This window comes from Chiloscyllium plagiosum, unplaced genomic scaffold, assembly GCF_037043375.1.
Source record: "Chiloscyllium plagiosum isolate Xiang-an unplaced genomic scaffold, Cpla_swu_hap1 HiC_scaffold_18, whole genome shotgun sequence".
Taxonomy (NCBI): domain Eukaryota; kingdom Metazoa; phylum Chordata; class Chondrichthyes; order Orectolobiformes; family Hemiscylliidae; genus Chiloscyllium; species Chiloscyllium plagiosum.
Window position 1 is genome coordinate 70,834,197 of NW_028270156.1, and position 18,292 is coordinate 70,852,488.

At 45.2% G+C, this 18,292-nt stretch overlaps 1 protein-coding gene across 2 annotated transcripts in view; it reads right to left on the reverse strand.

Moving 5' to 3' along the window:
* LOC122558112 (CD44 molecule (IN blood group) b) overlaps positions 1-18,292 on the reverse strand; it is a 78,469-nt gene that overhangs the window by 11,542 nt on the left and 48,635 nt on the right. The window contains exons 2-5 of one of the 2 annotated variants that reach the window (XM_087996782.1): positions 10,940-11,108; positions 8,427-8,566; positions 7,316-7,444; positions 756-2,318 (exon numbers count right to left, since the gene is read on the reverse strand). In XM_087996782.1, the coding sequence (XP_087852908.1) occupies positions 756-2,318; positions 7,316-7,444; positions 8,427-8,566; positions 10,940-11,108 (2,001 nt within the window). Of the gene's footprint in view, positions 1-740; positions 2,319-7,315; positions 7,445-8,426; positions 8,567-10,939; positions 11,109-18,292 lie in introns of both variants that reach the window. The other variant, XM_087996781.1, reaches the window with a different exon arrangement.

Genomic DNA, 18,292 nt, shown 5'->3' on the forward strand with positions numbered 1-18,292 from the left:
TCCATAGCAACCCATCAATAGTGGTCCATAGCAATACCTAAATACTGCTACACAGCAACCCTCAGTACTGAACCATACAAGCCCATCAATACTCATCCTTTAGAATGATCAAATAAGTTGCAGGTTCGATGGAAGAAAACTATTCCTTCTGAATGGGAGTGTCCGGAAAGATTAAAATTAGAGTCAGAGACGATGTCACAAAATTCTTCAGCCAAACTGAATTTCTGTCCACCAAAATGCTACTGCGGGTTTATTGAAAATGTTGAAACCAAGACTGATAGTTTTAAATTATTAGACAAGGAAGTTGGGTTAAGATACAGGTCCTTTTTGGATCAAAATGAATAGACGCGCAGGTTCAAGGGGCTGAATGGCCTCGAAGGGAGACATGAGGAAGGAAAGTGCCAGTGTTACCGCAGGGGAGGGACGGGGAGAAGAGGTTCCAGGGATGGTGTTGGCACGAGAAAGAATTACAGCAAAGAACAGCTTCAAGATGAAATAATCAGAGGCTTTCCTCTGGAGGCACCATTGCTTATTGAAAAGTAGATTGTAGCATGTGAGATGATTAACTACTTGAAGTATATAACTCTACAGACAGAACAAAAACTCTGGCAATGGAAGTCCCAAGGTATCAAGAGACTAATAACTGTAACTGAGAGGGAATGAGTTTCAGCTTGTACAGGGAAGTATACAGTATACAAAGAGCCAACTGCAATAATAGAAATACAGTAAAGTATACCTACCGTCCTGTACTGTACCTGCTGTGATTGGATTGGTCATCGGCTGAGATGTGGCAGATTGTCCAAAGTCATGGGTCCTGATGGTATCTGATAGCCCCGTAGTCATTAACCTTAACAGAACCGTGTTCCTTCTGGAAGAAGGACCCATTAGTTTAACTTTGTGCTTCTCTTTACTATTGCTTGGGATGTCAGTCAAGGCCATTTCCGATAACTGAAGCAAAGGGGAGGTCGGGTGGTCCACTCTGGTGGAAGAGGATGTGGTTGCTTTAGACAAATAGCCAGAGGGCCTTACAGATGGAGCTGGTTTGACCCGAACATCCTGAGAAATAGTCCCCATGGCTGCGGAATGGCTCTCCCATTTGGAACTTGGGATAGCCGTTTGGATGGTGGATATTCTTGCAATGCCAGTAGTCACTGTAAGGTTGGGAGGAAGCCTGAGAGAGGGACGTGGTGTCTCTGACCTCAGCATCGCTGTGGGACCATCCCTGCTTTCTGTAAATAGGTCAGCTGGGGCTGGAGATGCTGTGAGAGAAAACCTTTGATGACCACCCAAGTCTGTACTGTGTTCTCTGAGCATTTCTGTAGGCTCTGTCGTCAGCAAATCCAAAGCACTTCCATTCTCCGGTGAATCAGAAAGCGCTGCAACAGAAGGTATCAATCTGGCATCAAGTGCAGTGACCTTCACTTGATCCAAGTGCACCTGGGCAGATTCGGAGCTCACCATTTCAGAAATATTCCCAGTTTCTGTAGGTAGGTAAGTTGGAGACAGTGAGACAGGGATTGGCACTCTGTCATTCACCACAGGTTCAGAATGAGACAGTCTGGTGCCAGCAACGGTTTCCTGAGGTAGCTCAGTGGGATTTGGAGTCACTGGCATGGACACTGTCCCAACCCTGTGTATTCCAACCATTGTAGGCTTTTGTGTGGTTTCAGAAGATCGTGTGGCGGTTACACCGACCACCTCCTTGCGTCCACTTTCTGTGTTTGTTTGCAACATTAACGAATCTTCCGAAGTGAGGCGGAAATCTGATGCATCTTTGTGGACCTTGGTGTGGATCATTGTTACATTCACTTCAAGGGGGTTGTCTGAAATCAGTGCAGAGAGGGAAGAATGAGTGATGCTGTCTATTGTGGTCAAATCTGTCTCTGAACGATGTTCTAATTTGGTTTCTGTGACTTGATTCTTTATTTTTATTGCTGTTTCCTTGTTTGACTCATTGTACAGTTTCATATCGCCAATGTACCCAGAGCCATTCGTCGCCACGCTGGTATTCTTTTGCAAACTTGGCAACATGGTTTCAGGGAGGTTGCTTGCTACAAATCCTGGCATGGTGGAAGACATGCCCAGCTCTGCTGTGTAGCCTGCGGTCACACTGAATACAGCTCGCGTTCGCTGCTTTTCTGTAGCTCCTGATTTCCCTGAAGGTGACACCGTTGACTGGATGTGTAATGGTGATGCACCCTGGGGTGAAGACTCATCAGATCCTGGCCTGAGGGTAGGCGATTCACTCTCCGCTGCCACGGTTGCTGTAGTAACAACATTGCGACTTTTTGCTGCTTGGGTTGCTGGGTGTTCGATAACTATTAAACAACAAACGAGAAAGACAACCTTAAATTTCCATTTCTCAGAGCATCGCTCACGTGCCCTTCACAGGAATGGTAGGAGGCCATTCAGCCCTCTAGTGTATTCTGCCATAAACTCAGGTCATGGCTGACATCAACGTCAACCACTTTAACCAGCCTAATGTTCCATAATCAGCGTTTCTCTCTTACCAAATCTATCAACCTCATGTTGGTGCAATATGCCTGGCTTTTGCAGTTCGGAATACATACTCATGTACACATGAAGAAATGCTGCAGTCAGAGGAGGAGATCAATTTCCTAAACATTTGAGTGAGAAGCCATGATGGCATAAATTACTGATGGGTTACTAGTAGAAGCCAGTTAGAGGTATTGCCATGAAATGCTGAAAGGACTCAACAGGCAAAGACACAAACTTAACATTTCATCTCAGTAAGTCTTCAGCAGAGTGTTTGAGGCATACTGCATTTCTATTCTCAGTCTTTGACTACCGACAGGAATTTTCATCTGAAAGAAACATAGAAATATAGGAAATAGGAGCAGGAGTAGGCTATTCAGCCCTTTGAGCCTGCACTACCTTTCAATATGATCCCGCTGATCATCCAATTCAGTTCCCTTTTCCCACTTTCTCCCTGTATCTAACTCTTTCTTGAAAACATTTGATGTTTTGTCCTCGACTGCTTTCTGTGGCAGAGAATTCCACAGGCTCACCACTCTCTGGAGGATGACATTTTTCCTCAGTTCCAATCTAAGTGGCCAACACCTTATTCTTAAACTGTGACCCCTGGTTCTGGACTCCCCAATCATTGGGAACATCATTCCTGCATTTATCCTGTCCAGCCCTGTTAGAATTTTATATGTTCCCTTTATATTTTCCCCCTCACCCTTCTGAATTACAGTGAATACAGTCCTGACTAATACAGTCTCCATAGGTCAGTCCTGCCCTCCTGAGAATCAGTTGGGTAAAACTTTGTTGCACTTCCTCCATAGCCAGAACATCCTTCCTCAGATCCAGAGACCGGAAATGCCCACACTACTCCAGGTGCAGTCTCAGCAAGGCCTGTACAATTGCAGCAAGACCTCCCTGCTCCTGTACTCTAATTCTCCCACAAGGAAGGCCAACATCCTATTGCCACAATGCTCACTTTCAGTGACTGGTGTACAAGGGGACCCAAGTCTCTTTACACCTCCCCCCTTTTCCCAATACATCATCATAATTTAAAGCTGTACTAGTGTTATGAATTTGAAGGCATGTACTGTATGTTTGAGAGAGGGAATGCTGTTTTGGACTGAGAGCAGCTGTCATATGACTAGCTAGCAGTCTCAGAGTTTACTGGAAAATTGAAAACTGGAACATTTGACTGTGAAATAGATACCTGAGTTGGTTGCTATCTTGACAACAATTCAAATTTAACTAATTAGTTTCAATTATGCCCCAGGATTCTAAAACCCAATCAATTTTGAATTTATTGTTTTGCCAACATCGAACCAATGAGATGATCCGATGTTGGGGGTATGAAAGAGGCAGGCAGTTAGAAAGTTAGACAGAGAGTAAACTGCCATTCAGAACACTCTCTATCATGTCTCTTTGAGACATGAAACATCTTTGTCGTAAAAGACAGAAGATGACCCAGGGAGATCTTCAGCCAAAAGCAGGAGGACACCGGAGATTACAGCCACTGTGTGGTTTTGAAATTAAGTTGATGTAACTTTAACACAGGTGACTATTGTTATAGAGTTGGAGGCAGATAACAAACATTTAAGAGAAAGGAGACTTAAAGTTGTGTTCACTTTTAAATTGATATTTTTTCTTTAAATACGGGACTTTGGGAGTTCTCTGTCACATATTTTAACAGATTACGAGGTGAGGTGAGCTTTTCTGGGTGTTTGGTTTAATTAACAAAAGGGTTCACTGCTGTGTCGTAACAGTAGATGAAACAAATAATATGGTGGCGTGGGTTCATCAGCCCAGGGTTTTCTGCCAGTTGTTGTGAAGTCCATTTATTGAACTAGCAGTGATTTGAAAGCTGATGACCATATTGATGTTGGTTATTTCAAGGAGCAGGGTGAGTTGGATGTCGAGACACTGCCCAAAGGTGGATTAGAATTCACCCGCACAGATGACAGGAGGAAATTTGAACAACATTTTCCAAAATGGGAAGCCCATGGGATCAGATGGATCGGTAGCTTTCCATCCCATCCAATCCAATGAAACCCTTGGGGCGCCATGGTGGCTCAGTGGTTAGCTGCCTCACAGCACCAGGGACCCAGTTTCGATTCCACCCTGGGGCGACTGTCAGCGTGGAGTTTGCACGTTCTCCCCTGTTTCCCTGTGGGTTTCTTTCGGGTGCACCAGCTTCCTCCCAGAATCCAAAGCTATGCAGGTTGGGTGGATTGGCTGTGCTAAATTGCCCATATGTGTAGACTGAGTGGGTTAGCCATGGGAAATGGAGGGTTCCAGGAATGGGTCTGGATGGGATGCTGTTCGGAGGTATGGTGTGGAGTTAATGGGCTGAATGGCCAGTTTACATATTACTGGTATTCTTTGATTGAGAAAAATCAGGTGCGCAAAAGTATAAAACTAATGTTGCAGTGAATCCCATCATTTCTTGAAAGGCACACTTGATATGAAAACTGTCCCCAGAAGCCTATACATTGCTACTGTGAGAATGCAGTAAAGTGTAATGCTGCTAGAGCATTTCTAAGCTTCATATATGCACACCTAGGAAGATGTCAAACCTAGCAACCTCCAAACTACAGATCCTGCGCCAAGGGGCTTGGTAATTGAGGATAGGTCCTGACTGTGCCCCTACTGTAGATGGAACTACCATGGGGGCTATAACTGTTCACCCAGATATCTGCAATGTTCCCCCACCTGTACTTGGAGGGCAAATACACCAAGACATGAAAGGTTGAATGATAGTTCAAACAATGCAGTCACAAAACACAGGTAACTTCACATTTGTTCACTGAAAATTATGCATTGTAGTTAATCTGAAGCACATTTATACTCGCCAATTTTAATTGGAAGAAAAACATTAGAAACAAAGAGCTGTTTGATTTCCAACAGACCAGACCATCAGTCAAGCTTCTCTATCGCGATCTCTCTGTTCCCTACCACCCCAATCTCCAGCACTGCTCCCCAGCGCAGGAAGAGGGGAAATGGGGTCAGCTCCTTGGATAACGTCCAAGAGGAAGGGGTTTCTCTGCTGGATCTCACTGGGGATAGAGAAGACCACACAGATAGTCAAGCTGAGAATCAGCCAATCCAGAAGAGACTACCTATCAATCCTGGGATCTTCCCACTCCATGTGGCTCACGATTCAATGTATCTTCAGCCAGCACCATAATCTGTCAATGCGATTTATTCATTGAAGGGAACTATGTTGGATTCAGGACTCACATTCGCCAGTACAATTAACAATATTTCTTTCAAATATCACCCCAGAAGTTATCATGCCCTTTTCTTTGTTCGTGTGAATGCGCAGCTGGTTATTCTATGGGATCTGGGTGGAGGGGCTGTAGCCTGCTCAGATTTATGAGCCCAGCTACCAATGAAATCTCCTTCTGATTCGCCCTGACCATATTAATGACCCAGAGCCCCACCCTTCACTCCTTAGGATCAATATCGTGAGGCCCAAGAGATGTGAGCTTCACTGCTTGGGTTTCTGACCTTGAATACCCATCACACTCACAGCAGCAACACTATAAATCCAGACTGAGTGATGCAACAGCAATCTATATTTATACAAAGTCGCTCAGTGTAAAACATCAGGACCAAACTAAACAGTGTTAGGAGATATTGGGGTCAACGAACAACTTCGCCAGAGTTAGACAGAAAGTCAGATAAAGAGTTAGGTTTTGAGAAGCATCTGAAAACGGATCTTCATTCAGGCTGTGCTATACTTGGTAATACACTTCTGGGTGAGTTTTGAGTGATCCGGAGTGTAATTCTTTCCTGGTCTGCCCCTAACCCCACTTTCCCCATAGTTCCCACTATTTCTATTGAGTGATTTTCTATTAAGCGAGGTTTCACTGGGATGCAACTACAGCATTATAGGAAGACTACCTGTAGTGTTGAGCTTATGAAGGGATTTGAAAACAACTGTGGCCATTTCACACAGCCAGGACCCCCACCATGAGCCTATAGCAACCAAACATGACCATTGTGCAAGCCCGCAGAGTAAGCACTGAGTATCTATAATGATTAATAATGTCCATATTCACACAGTACAAGCCAGGCTGGGAGTCTATAATGGCCATTACTGTTTCACACAATGTACATCAATGTGAGACTGTGTAAGAAACAAGTTAAGAACAATGCTTGGTATGTGGAAACAGGTGGGTGTGGTAGTTACGTGTGCTGAAATTGATGAAAACAATTTAAATTGAAATGGAACAATGGGACGCTGATCAAAAGCAGATAGGAGTCACCAAGGGACAGGAAGTGGACCCATAATAGTTAAGCCATTGGAAGACAGTTTTGGAACATGTTAACCAATCAACAGCTAATTACCCAGCAACTAACTAATCCTTATCCAGAAAGCATGCAGTCTTTCACACTCTAACTCTGGGAAATCCTGCAAAGGCAACCACTGGGACCATCAAGAAAAGTTTCAAAGGGGAAGAGTCCCTGTGAACTAAACAAGAAGACCTCGGTATAAATCACTAAGGAGGTTGTCTGATTTAATAGAATCAGTTTTGTTTCAAATTCTTAAAAAGAGCTGTTGGATTTATTCTGCGATTGCGTCCATCACAATTCTCTGTCTCTGAATCTAAGAAAAGGGTAAAATCACCTTTCCTATCCTGATCATTATTGTTCCTGTAAACTGCACTTTAGCTCTGTATGTTTGGAAAAATGGGTTTTTTTAGACAATTCTTTAGTCAGAAGCAGAATTCCAGATTTCTGTTCTCATTATTGAAGAACGTCCTATGGAAACATGGTCTCAGTTACAATGACAGAGAATGGAGAGGGAAACAGTGAATTCCAGAGGTACCTCTGCTAGTCTGTAAGCTGCTGGGAGTGTGTTTTCCATGGGTGGTGAGAACATGGCTGACTCTGATCACCTTGGGGTCAGCAGGAGACTGTGTTGGTGGTGAAATCTCAGAGCTACAACTTTCATATTCTGGAAGTAAGAAAAGAAATTAATCAATTCTACAAATTTGAAAACAACTGCATACTCCTACACACACATACAACCGTTCACATGTGTGAACACTGAAGTTCACATGCAAAAACCCATCAAAATGAAAATCACACATGCACATACACATCAACACGTGCATATATACATAATGCACACACACATGTACTCACAAGTGCACACATTTGCACATGCACATATTTGTCTGTACAAGCACACAGTCACACTCACACTGCGACACACATACAGACTGAAACACACACACAGGCACACACACACTCTCTCACTCTCTCTCACACACACACACACACTCTCAGGCTGAAACACACACTCATACACACAGACTGACACACATACTCAGACTAACACACGCACACACATACACACACCCTCATACTGACACACTCAGGCCAACACACACACTCAGACTAACATATTCACACACGCATGCACACACAGACTGACACATGCACTCAGACCGACACACGCACTTACACACTCAGACACACACACACCCAGACCAACATATACACGTATGCACGCACAATCACACTGACACACACACACATACACGCACATTCACACTGACACACACAAACACACTCTCTCTCTCACTCCAAAAAGGGCCAGCTATTTAATTGACTCCTAGTTCCTGCCAATGCTGCTGAATCTAGAGAGGGTCAATGATTGATATCAACTTGCCATCACCCAGACCCAGATCCCATCCTCCTTGTCACCCAGTACATGGCTAACCTGTGAGAGGTCCACACTGTCACCGGGCAGCTCATTTCCTCAGAAATCAAAGGAGAACATCATTCCTCCACCACCAGCTAGTGCCAGTTGTTATTTTGTCAGGGTCCCTTGGGAAAGGCAGGAGAGCCCTCTCAAATCCCTTTAAAGTGGAGAAAGCTCCCATCAAATCCCTTGGCAATGCAGGAATTGGATCATTTAAACAATCACTTACCTGTTGCATTGAAGCAGAACACATCAAAAGTATCATTGGATGGTTTTTGAATGGTGTAGACCCCTCTAAAGTTATTCGCACAATTGGGGATGCCGACTACTCGAGGGATAGCAATCAGACCACCCTGAATCCATCCATATCTGCAGAACAACACACAGCATAACATCGAGCAGTCAGACAGCTTCAAGTCAATCCTCAACATTCAGGTCAGTATAACAGAAAGGAATGTGCATTAAGAGCCTGGTGGTTAAAAGCCCGTGGGGAAAATATCTTTTCCCAGATGTGATGGAAATCTCCTGTCCATTGACTGTACACATAGATATTTGTGGCACTCTTAACCTTGTTCTGATGGGCACATTTGTCAAACCAGAGAGGTTGAAACCTTTCTCCCTCCACTTTTAGTTCTCCATTCTTTCACCAATCTTCCTGGGATAGTACATGAATAGGAAGGGTTTAGAGGGATATGGGCCAATTGCTGGCAAATGGGACTAGATTACTTTAGGATATCTGGTTGACGTGGACGAGTTGAACCGAAGGGCCTGTTTCCATGCTATACATCCCTATGACTCTACTTGTAATAAGCAACATGATATTCTGGTTTCTGCCAGGCTTTGAACCTCCCTTTTCACTTGAGACCATATTATTGAGACAGCCGGTTCAGAGCTGGAGAGAGATCAAAAGGGATCATTGAAAGAATTCCTCCCCTTTCAATGGGCTTTGAAGAGGAGACAGTTTCTTGGTGAAAATGGTGATTATAAAAAGCACATTAGGAGAGTCCTTTTTTAAAGGGATTTTCATGTTGGAGCTGGGAGCTCCCTCTTTAAATAAAATTCCACCTGGAGGGGCACTAAAGAAATGCAATTTCTGTCAAAGCAACTCTTCAGTTTGTAAAAGATAACTTGACTGGGGGCTGGGACTAGCTGTGGTGAGGAATCCCACTTTTTTAAAGGGAGTGGGAGTGAGGGCCGGGACTTATTTTAAAGGGATTATAATGTCAGAGGGAGCTTCCTCGCTAAAATGATCCTTCCTGATAAATGTTAATAAGCATTGATCTGATTTGTTTTATTCACTCACGGTGAGTGAATGGCTGGGCCAGTATTCCTGCCCGTCCCTAGTTGCCCCTTGCAAAGATGGTATTGAGCTGCCTTCTTGAACTGCTGCAGTCTATGTCAGGGTAGGTAGACCCATAATGTTGTTAGGAAAGGAATTCCAGGATTTGACCCAGTGACACTGAAGGAGCTGAGATATATTTCCAAGTCAGGATGGTGAGTCTCTTTGGAGGGGAACTTGCAGGGGGTGGTGTTCCCATGTGTCTGCTGTCCTTGTCCTTCTGGATGGAAATGGTCGTGGGTTTGGAAGGTGCTGTCTGAGGAGCTTTGGTGAATTTCTGCAATGCATCTTGTAGATAGTACACACTGCTGCCATGGAGCATCGATGGTGGAGGGAGTGGGTGCTTGTGGATGTGGGTGCCAATCCAGCAGTTGTCTCCTCCTGGATGGCATCAAACTTTTTGTTTTTGGAGCTGTCCTCATCCCGGGAAGTGAGGAGTATTTCATCATATTCCTGATTTGTGCCTTGTAGATGGCGGACAGGTTTTGGGGAGTCAGGAAGTGAGTTTCTTGCTACAGAATTCTTAAAGTCTTTGATGAACCAATTAGGAGTACTGATATTTCCCAGAGTTGGAGGGGTGTTTATGGATGGGGGAGTGGGATATAGAATAAAACCTCTCAAACATTCTGATTACCTCTCCCAAGTGAGGTGTATGCTTTATCTCCTGACTGGTGGACTACTACAGGCCAATCTTAGACAACTTTGAGCCTGTAATTTTGCTCATTTAATTTGAATATTTTCACTTGTTAATCACTATGAGCATTAACACTGAAAGACAAAAGACTGGTAACACTCAAAATTGAACCAGTTGGGTAAACAAAAATTTGTCCAGTTTCCTGTAGGCTGTCAAAGGACAGTGTGCCCAAGATGGTGAAAGATTGGTCAAGCGTGTGTATCATGTGTGAGTGTATCATTGGTCCAGTGCTTTTATAATGGTTAAGATAGCCAGTTGCTGATAGTACCTTGTCCAGCCACCAGCAGGTTGACAAACTCCACCTGTCTCCCTGACCTGAGCTAATGGGCGGCACGGTGGCACGGTGGTTAGCACTGCTGCCTCACAGCGCCAGAGACCCGGGTTCAATTCCCGCCTCAGGCGACTGACTGTGTGGAGTTTGCACGTTCTCCCCGTGTCTGTGTGGGTTTCCTCCGGGTGCTCCGGTTTCCTCCCACCATCCAAAAATGTGCAGGGTCAGGTGAATTGGCCATACTAAATTGCCCGTATTGTTAAGTAAGGGGTAAATTGTAGGGGTATGGGTAGGTTTCGCTTCGGCGGGTCGGTGTGGACTTGTTGGGCCGAAGGGCCTGTTTCCACACTGTAATCTAATCTAATCTAATCTAATTGACCCACTTCCAGCAAAGAGAGAGAGAAAGAGAGATGGATTCTTTGACTCAAACCTCCGTACCTGCAGGTTTCATAGCCAGCTCTCTGCGCCCTCTTCACTTGTTCTAATGTTGCTAGGGTGGTCCCCAGGCTCTGGCAGAGATTGATTCCTGCCTGGAAGTTCAGTTGGTAGCGTCCTGAACTGGACTCCTCCTGAAAGATTCCTTGATGCCTGCACTCTGAGTTCACACCTGAAAATGCATAATGGAGCTTTTACTGCATCGGATCATTCACATTTCCCACCTACACAGACACTTAACATATTCATGACTCGCTTTTGCTGTTTAACTTTATACAGCATTGTTACTGTACATTAATGCAGAACCCTAATTAGGGGTAAATGGAAATTGGTTCTCCCTTACAAAGATCATTTTATTGCTTCTTTCCCCTATGTGAGGTTATAAATGTTGACAACATTCTACCATAGTGCTGAAGACTTATACTATCTGGGCTGGCCACGCCTCTAACCTGGGCATCTACAACACTGGCATATCTCTGACAAAAATGTGCACAAAAACAGGACAAACTCAACCTGGTCCCCATTTGTCTACTATTAATCACCAGCAAAGTGATGGAATATGGCATTGATAATCAAGGTCCACCTGATCATTATATTCACTGATATCAAGCTTGGATTCTGCCAGAAACACTCAACTCTTGACTTTATTTTAACACTGCTCTAAACATGGACAGAAGGGCCGCTTTCCAAAGGTTACAGAGCATTACATCAGATGCATAGCATAGAGACGGACTATTTGGCCCAATTAATCCATGGTGTCTCTGGTCTACTCAAGTCTCCTCTGACTTTTTCTCATCTAAATCTGTTATTGTAACCTCCATTGCCTTTCCCTTCATTTTCTTAAATGCATCTCCACTATTAGATCCAACTTTTTCATGTTCTTACCACTCTTCGAGTGAAGACTGAATTTCCAGTTGTGTTTCTTGATGATCATCTTAGAACTGGGAAATGTTTCTCGTCTTTCTCCATTTTAAAAGTTTGATTAATCAGTAGTCTAGTGAAAAGGTTAATAAAGTCGTTGCCTCAGCTGACCAAGGGACAGTTATGGGGTGTCACGATGGCTCAGTGGTTTGCACTGCTGCCTCACAGCATCAGGGACCTGGGTTTGATTTCGTCCTTGGGGTGACTGTCTGTGTGGAGTTTGCATGTTTTCCCCGAGTCGGAGTGGATTTATGCTAGTTGCTCTGGGTTCTTCCCTTAATCCAAAAATGGTCAGGTTCAGTGGATTGGTCATAGGAAATGTAGGGATAGGGTAGGGGGGTGGGTTTGGGTGGGATACTCTTCAGCAGATCAATATGGACTCAATAGACCAAATGGACTGCTTTCACACTGTAGGGATTCTATCACCTGAAGCCTGTACCTCAATAGGTGTTAATTACTCTTGAAGCTTAATGCGACTGAGGCACCTCAGCTCAATTTAGGAGGGGGCCAGGAAGGAGAGCTCCCATTGGGAGTGAGACACAGCCTGAGTGAGTATATTGTTTGGGGAATTTAGAGGCAATGTGGGAATTCAGTGCAGAGAGCTAGAAATGCTTTTTGCTTGCTTCTTCTTGGCTTTTGTAAGGTTTGAAAACAGGAGAAATGGAAGATTGCAATGAAGGGGCGAGAGTGTGGTGCTGGAAAAACACAGCAGGTCAGGCAGCATCCGAGGTGCAGGAGAATCGATGTTGCGGGCATAAGCCCTTCATCAGGGATGAGGCTTATGGGTCAAGGAGGCTAAGAGATAAATGGGAGGAGGGTGGGACTGGGGAGAATGTGACAGGGGAGTGAAAGTGATAGGGTAGAGCAAAGTGTTGGAAGGAAGATGGACAGGTTGGTTAAAGAGCTTCAGGGCAAAGGAGATGACCTGACTGGAGGGTGCAGTGAGAGAGAGAGACTCACTGAGATCCTTGTAGAGAGAGGAGAAGATCTTCTTCAGGATAGGCATCCCCACTTCCTCCTAGTTGATTATAACCTTACTGCGAAGCCTCTTCCAAGGATGCCCACCCTTGAAGAAGTTCTCCTCCTCTCTCTACAAGGATCTCAGTGAGTATCTCTCTCTCTCTCTCTCACACTGCCTGAAGCTCTTCAGCCAACCTGTCGATCTTCCGTCCCATCTATCTGCTCCACCCTATCACCTTCACCCCCTACTTCATCTACCTATCGCATTCTCAGCTAAATTCCTACCAACCCCCCTCCCATTTATCTCTCAGCCCCCTTGGGCCAAAAGCCTTGTTCCTAATGAAGGCTTTATGCTCACAACATTGACACTCCTGCCCCTCAGATGCTGCCTGACTGGCTGTGTTTTTCCAGCACCACATTCTCATCCTGGCCCACAACCAGGGGCGCAGCACGAAAGAGTGACATCACAGGTAAACTATACGCTCATTGGTTGGTAGCAGCTACTAAATGGACTCCCTATGGTTTGTTACTTTTAGATTGAAGGTAAGGAGGGGAAATATTTAGGTTACAAACTAAAAGACCAATGGGAAGCTTTTAAAAAACCAAATTAAGAACTAAAGTTAAAATAGAGATGCCAGGCAATGTGCTGTAACTACAAGATGTGGGAGTTAGACACCATTGTAAATCATAGAATCCCTATAGAGTGGAAGCAGATAATTTGGCCCATTGAGTCCACATTGACCCACCAAGAAGCATCCCAACCAGATCCACCCAACTACCCCATCCCTGGAACCATGCATTTCCCACAGCTAAGCCACCTAACCTGCACATTTTTGGACAGTGGGAGGCTTCCAAAGCACTGGAGGAAACGCATGAAGACACGGGGAGAATGTGCAAACTCCACACAGACAATTACCCGAGGTTGGATCATTGGTGCTGAGAGGCAGCAGTGCTAACCACTGAGCCAGCATGCCACCCAAAGTTGCCATGTCTGGAGCAAATGTTGGTTGATGAGTTAGAGTCTGAGCTTCGAACACTGTGATACATCAGGGAAGGGGAGAATTACCTGAGATTCTTGCTCCCTGTGTGAGTGGGGCCTGTAGGGAGGATCCCCTCACTTTCTGCATCGAAGCCATCTAGCAATGTATTCTTGTCACTTACCCATTGACTTCACATTCCTAACCTTGTCATTGTCAATTTAGAATGCCTTATTGAAGGCATTAATCCAACTGAAGCATATGTACACTTCCAAGTATCTAATCTTCCCAAAATTCAATATGGTTGGTGAAGCAATGTTTTCCCTTTTGAACTTCATACTGACTATAACAATCCCTCATTAACAACCAATGGCAATACCAACTCCAGCTCCTTAGCTTCTCATTGACCAGAAAGTGACCAGGACAAGAGCAGCTCAGAGGTTGAGAATTCTGTGGTGAATGACTTGTCACCTGACTCCCCAGCATTTTTCCCTACAACTGAGCAGTTGGTACTCCATCAGTCTCTGCTGTGTGAGTTCTACTTTGCTTTAAATATCCTGCATGCACACCTTAAAAACTAGTCCCAGAAATAGTGACCATACAATTACTACTGATTGCCATCTGGTTCACTAGTGTCTTTCAGGGAAATAAATCTGCCATTATTTCTTGGTCTGGACTACGTGTGACTCCAGACCCACAGCGATATGGTTAATTCTTAACCGCCCTCTGAACTGGCCCTACAAGCCTTAGTTTAAGGCAACTAACGATGGGTAACAATTGAAGAGGAAAAGTCTCTCGTTGAATTGTAATTCAGAGCATGGTCTTCCCAATTGGGTCAGGGAAACTGAAAGTTGTAAGAGTGGGATTGAATCCTCCATCAGGGGCTTTGAAGAGGGGGCAGTGGGGAGCACAGGAGGGAGGTACTGCACTTCAGCTTGGGGTTCAATTACCCCAATCCTGCCTCCCTATTCAATCCTGCTCTGACTCCTCTCCAAATCCTGTCCAAGCCCCTAGCTCTATTCAACTCCCAATTTCACCAACTCAAGTCAGCCCCTGCTATCAGCTAACCAATGCCCACGACTAATGTCAAATGTTGTCCAGAACCCACTCCCCACCACAAATACCTACACCCCACTTAGTACCCAGTGAGTGTATCTGGTCACCACCTACGCCCATTCCGAACATCAATTGTAACTCCTATTGCCATTCCAACACCAGCCCATGGTCACTAAGGTGCCCCATTCCAGGTACCCACAAAGGCACTGCCCATATCTGCTCCCAGCCCCAAATGCCACCTCATCCTACCACCAGGATGTCAATCTCTTCCATCAGAGACAACCTGCCCAAACCCCTCCCAAATCCTCTGGAGACTTCACATTGGAAAGTTGAGGGAAATAGCCAGAACTCATGGGACCAAACAAGCAGATTGAGAGTGGACCTGGTGTGAAACATCGTATTAAATGGATCGTACTATATCATACTAATCCCGAACCAGTCATTCATTCATCGATAGACTGACTGTCAGATGATAGATCTGGAAATGGCAGACTGTGGGTGGAGTTGGTAATTCCCTCATTAATAATCTGACAGTGATTGGAGTAGGTAATTCATTCATCTATAAAATGAGTGAGTGGATTGTGAATTCCTTGGTTATTAACCTGACAGTGAGTGAGGTCTGGAATTCTCTCACACACAAATTGGCACAGTTTGTTGATCAGGGAATTACTGACCCCATCACTGACAATTTATACATCAATGGAAGACTGATGCACTCACTGTAAATTATCGATCTGCAAGATGACTCTGTCTGGGTCAGTAATAATCTGACCAATAAACTGAGGGTTTGATTTTCCCTAATCAATTATGCGACAGTGAGTGGGGTCAGTCATTCATTAATCCATAAAATGAGTGGATTAATAATTCCTTGATCACAAAACTGATAGTGAGTGGGTTCAGGAATTCTCTGATGGATAAACCTACATTGAGTGGGATCAGCAAGAGAGTGATGAACAAACTCAGTTTATTAATCAGGGGAATACTGACCCACTGACCGTCAGTGAGTGGTGTCACTATTATTTGATCAGTTAACTGAGGATCTGTAATTCCCTGATCAATAAACTGAGACTGGGTGGAGTCAGAAATTTATTGAGCCATAAACTGATGCTGTCAGTGTTAGTTTATTGCTCAGGAAATTACTGACCCCACTCAGAGTCAGTTTAATGATCAGGGAATTACAGACCTTCAGGTTATTGATTGGGTTATTTTTGACGCCATCACTGTCAATGTGAATTTATTTTTATTTCAAAAATATACTTTATTCATAAAATATTTTGATGGTCTGTACAGTTGGTCATGCCATACATAAGGAAACATTCCATTTCTTTGCATACAGAGATCAGAATTTATCATTTGTATATACAGCTCTGTACGTTTATCGATCATATATCCATATATTTAGCTGAGGCATCAGCGGAGCCCAAATGACTGCGTGGGCCCCCTGTTCTTCTTTAGGCAGGCAGATGTTACACGGTGGTCTTTCCCCACCGCGCCCTGGCGGCAGCTGCCCCAAGCTTCAGCACGTCCCTCAACACGTAGTCCTGAACCTTGGAATGTGCCAGTCTGCAACACACAGTCGGGGTCAACTCCTTCAGCTGGAAGATCAACAGGTTTCGGACCGCCCAGAGAGCGTCCTTCACCGAGTTGATGATCCTCCAGGCACAGTTGATGTCTGTCTCGGTGTGCGTCCCGGGGAACAGGCCGTAGAGCACGGAGCCCTGCGTCACGGTGCTGCTCGGGACGAACCTCGACAAGCACCACTGCATTCCTCTCCAGACTTCTTCTGCACAGGCACATTCCAGAAGGAGGTGTTTGACAGTCTCGTCCCCCCGCAGCCGCTTCGAGGGCGACCGGTAAGCCGTCGTTTTGGGAGTTTTATTCTTTTCAAAGGACTCGCGGGCCTTGGTCAGCTCGTCCAGAGATAGCGGCTGGTCCAGCCTCTCGCGTGTTCTGTCATCTAAGACCTCCGTGATAGAGGACAGGAATGACTGGGAGGCCGCACTGTCAGTTGGCTTCGAGTCATACAGACTGGCTTGAAGGATTTGCTGATCCTCATGATGTCAGCAAGTTTGAGAGATACAACTGCTTTTTCAAGCTGTTCATGAGAGCTCGCCCGAGGAAGTTGAACAATAAAGTACAACTGAAGATGACTGAGGTTAAGGTCATGGAGTCATAAAATGGCTTTGTCCTGATAAGGTGCGAGCTGGAACAGGGATACAGAAACCAGCAGATATGAAACCAATAGAACAGCTTGTTGCATTTTGTGAGCTATGGTAAGCTCTTGCCTGATCCAGAGTGTGCAACTCTATGCAAATTCACAGAAAAGCATCTCCAGTGGTAATGAGCCACAGAGCAGGTTTGGAAGTCAAATAGCAGGCTGTTCACTCACACAAAGATTGATGGCGGAAGCCCATGACCTGAACACCGCCATGCTGGAATCAAGCACATCTGCTGGTTTCTGTATCCCTGTTCCAGCTCGCACCTTATCAGGACAAAGCAATTTTATGACTCCATGACCTTAGCCTCAGTCATCTTCAGTTGTACTTTATTGTTCAACTTCCTCGGGCGAGCTCTCATGAACAGCTTGAAAAAGCAGTTGTAACTCTCAAACTTGCTGACGTCATGAGGATCAGCAAATCCTTCTATGCCAGTCTGTATGACTCGAAGCCAACTGACAGCGCGGCCTCCCAGTCATTCCTGTCCTCTATCACGGAGGTCTTAGATGACAGAACACGCGAGAGGCTGGACCAGCCACTATCTCTGGACGAGCTGACCAAGGCCCCCGAGTCCTTTGAAAAGAATAAGACTCCCAGAAGCGACGGCTTACCGGTCGAGCTCTATTCCGCTCTGTGGGACTTGATTGGCCAGGACCCGCTGGAGGTATATGTCAGTATGCTTTGGGCAGGTACCATGAGTGAATCCATGAGGAAAGGCATCATCACCCTCATCTACAAGCGGAAGGGGGAGAGGGAGAAAATCAGAAATTGAAGACTAATCTCACTGTTGAATGCGGATTACAAAATCTTGGCAAAGGTCATCGCCAACCGGGTCAGGTCTGCTCTGGGATCAGTGATTCACCCTGACCAAACCTGTGCTGTGCTGGGCAGGAAGATCGCTGAGATTCTCGCATTCCTCAGGGATACGATCGCCTACGTGCAGGACAGAGGGTTGGACACCTGCCTCATCAGCCTGGACCAGGAGAAAGCCTTTGACAGGATATCACACACGTATATGAGAGATGTTCTCTCCAAAATGGGCTTTGGGGAAGGAATCTGCAATTGGATCAGACTGCTCTACACCAACATTGTCAGTGCAGTCTCAATCAATGGGTGGGAATCAGATAGCTTCCCAGTCAGATCTGGAGTCAGGCAGGGCTGCCCTCTCTCTCCTGCCTTGTTTGTGTGCTGCATAGAGCCATTTGCTGAGTCCATCAGAAATGATG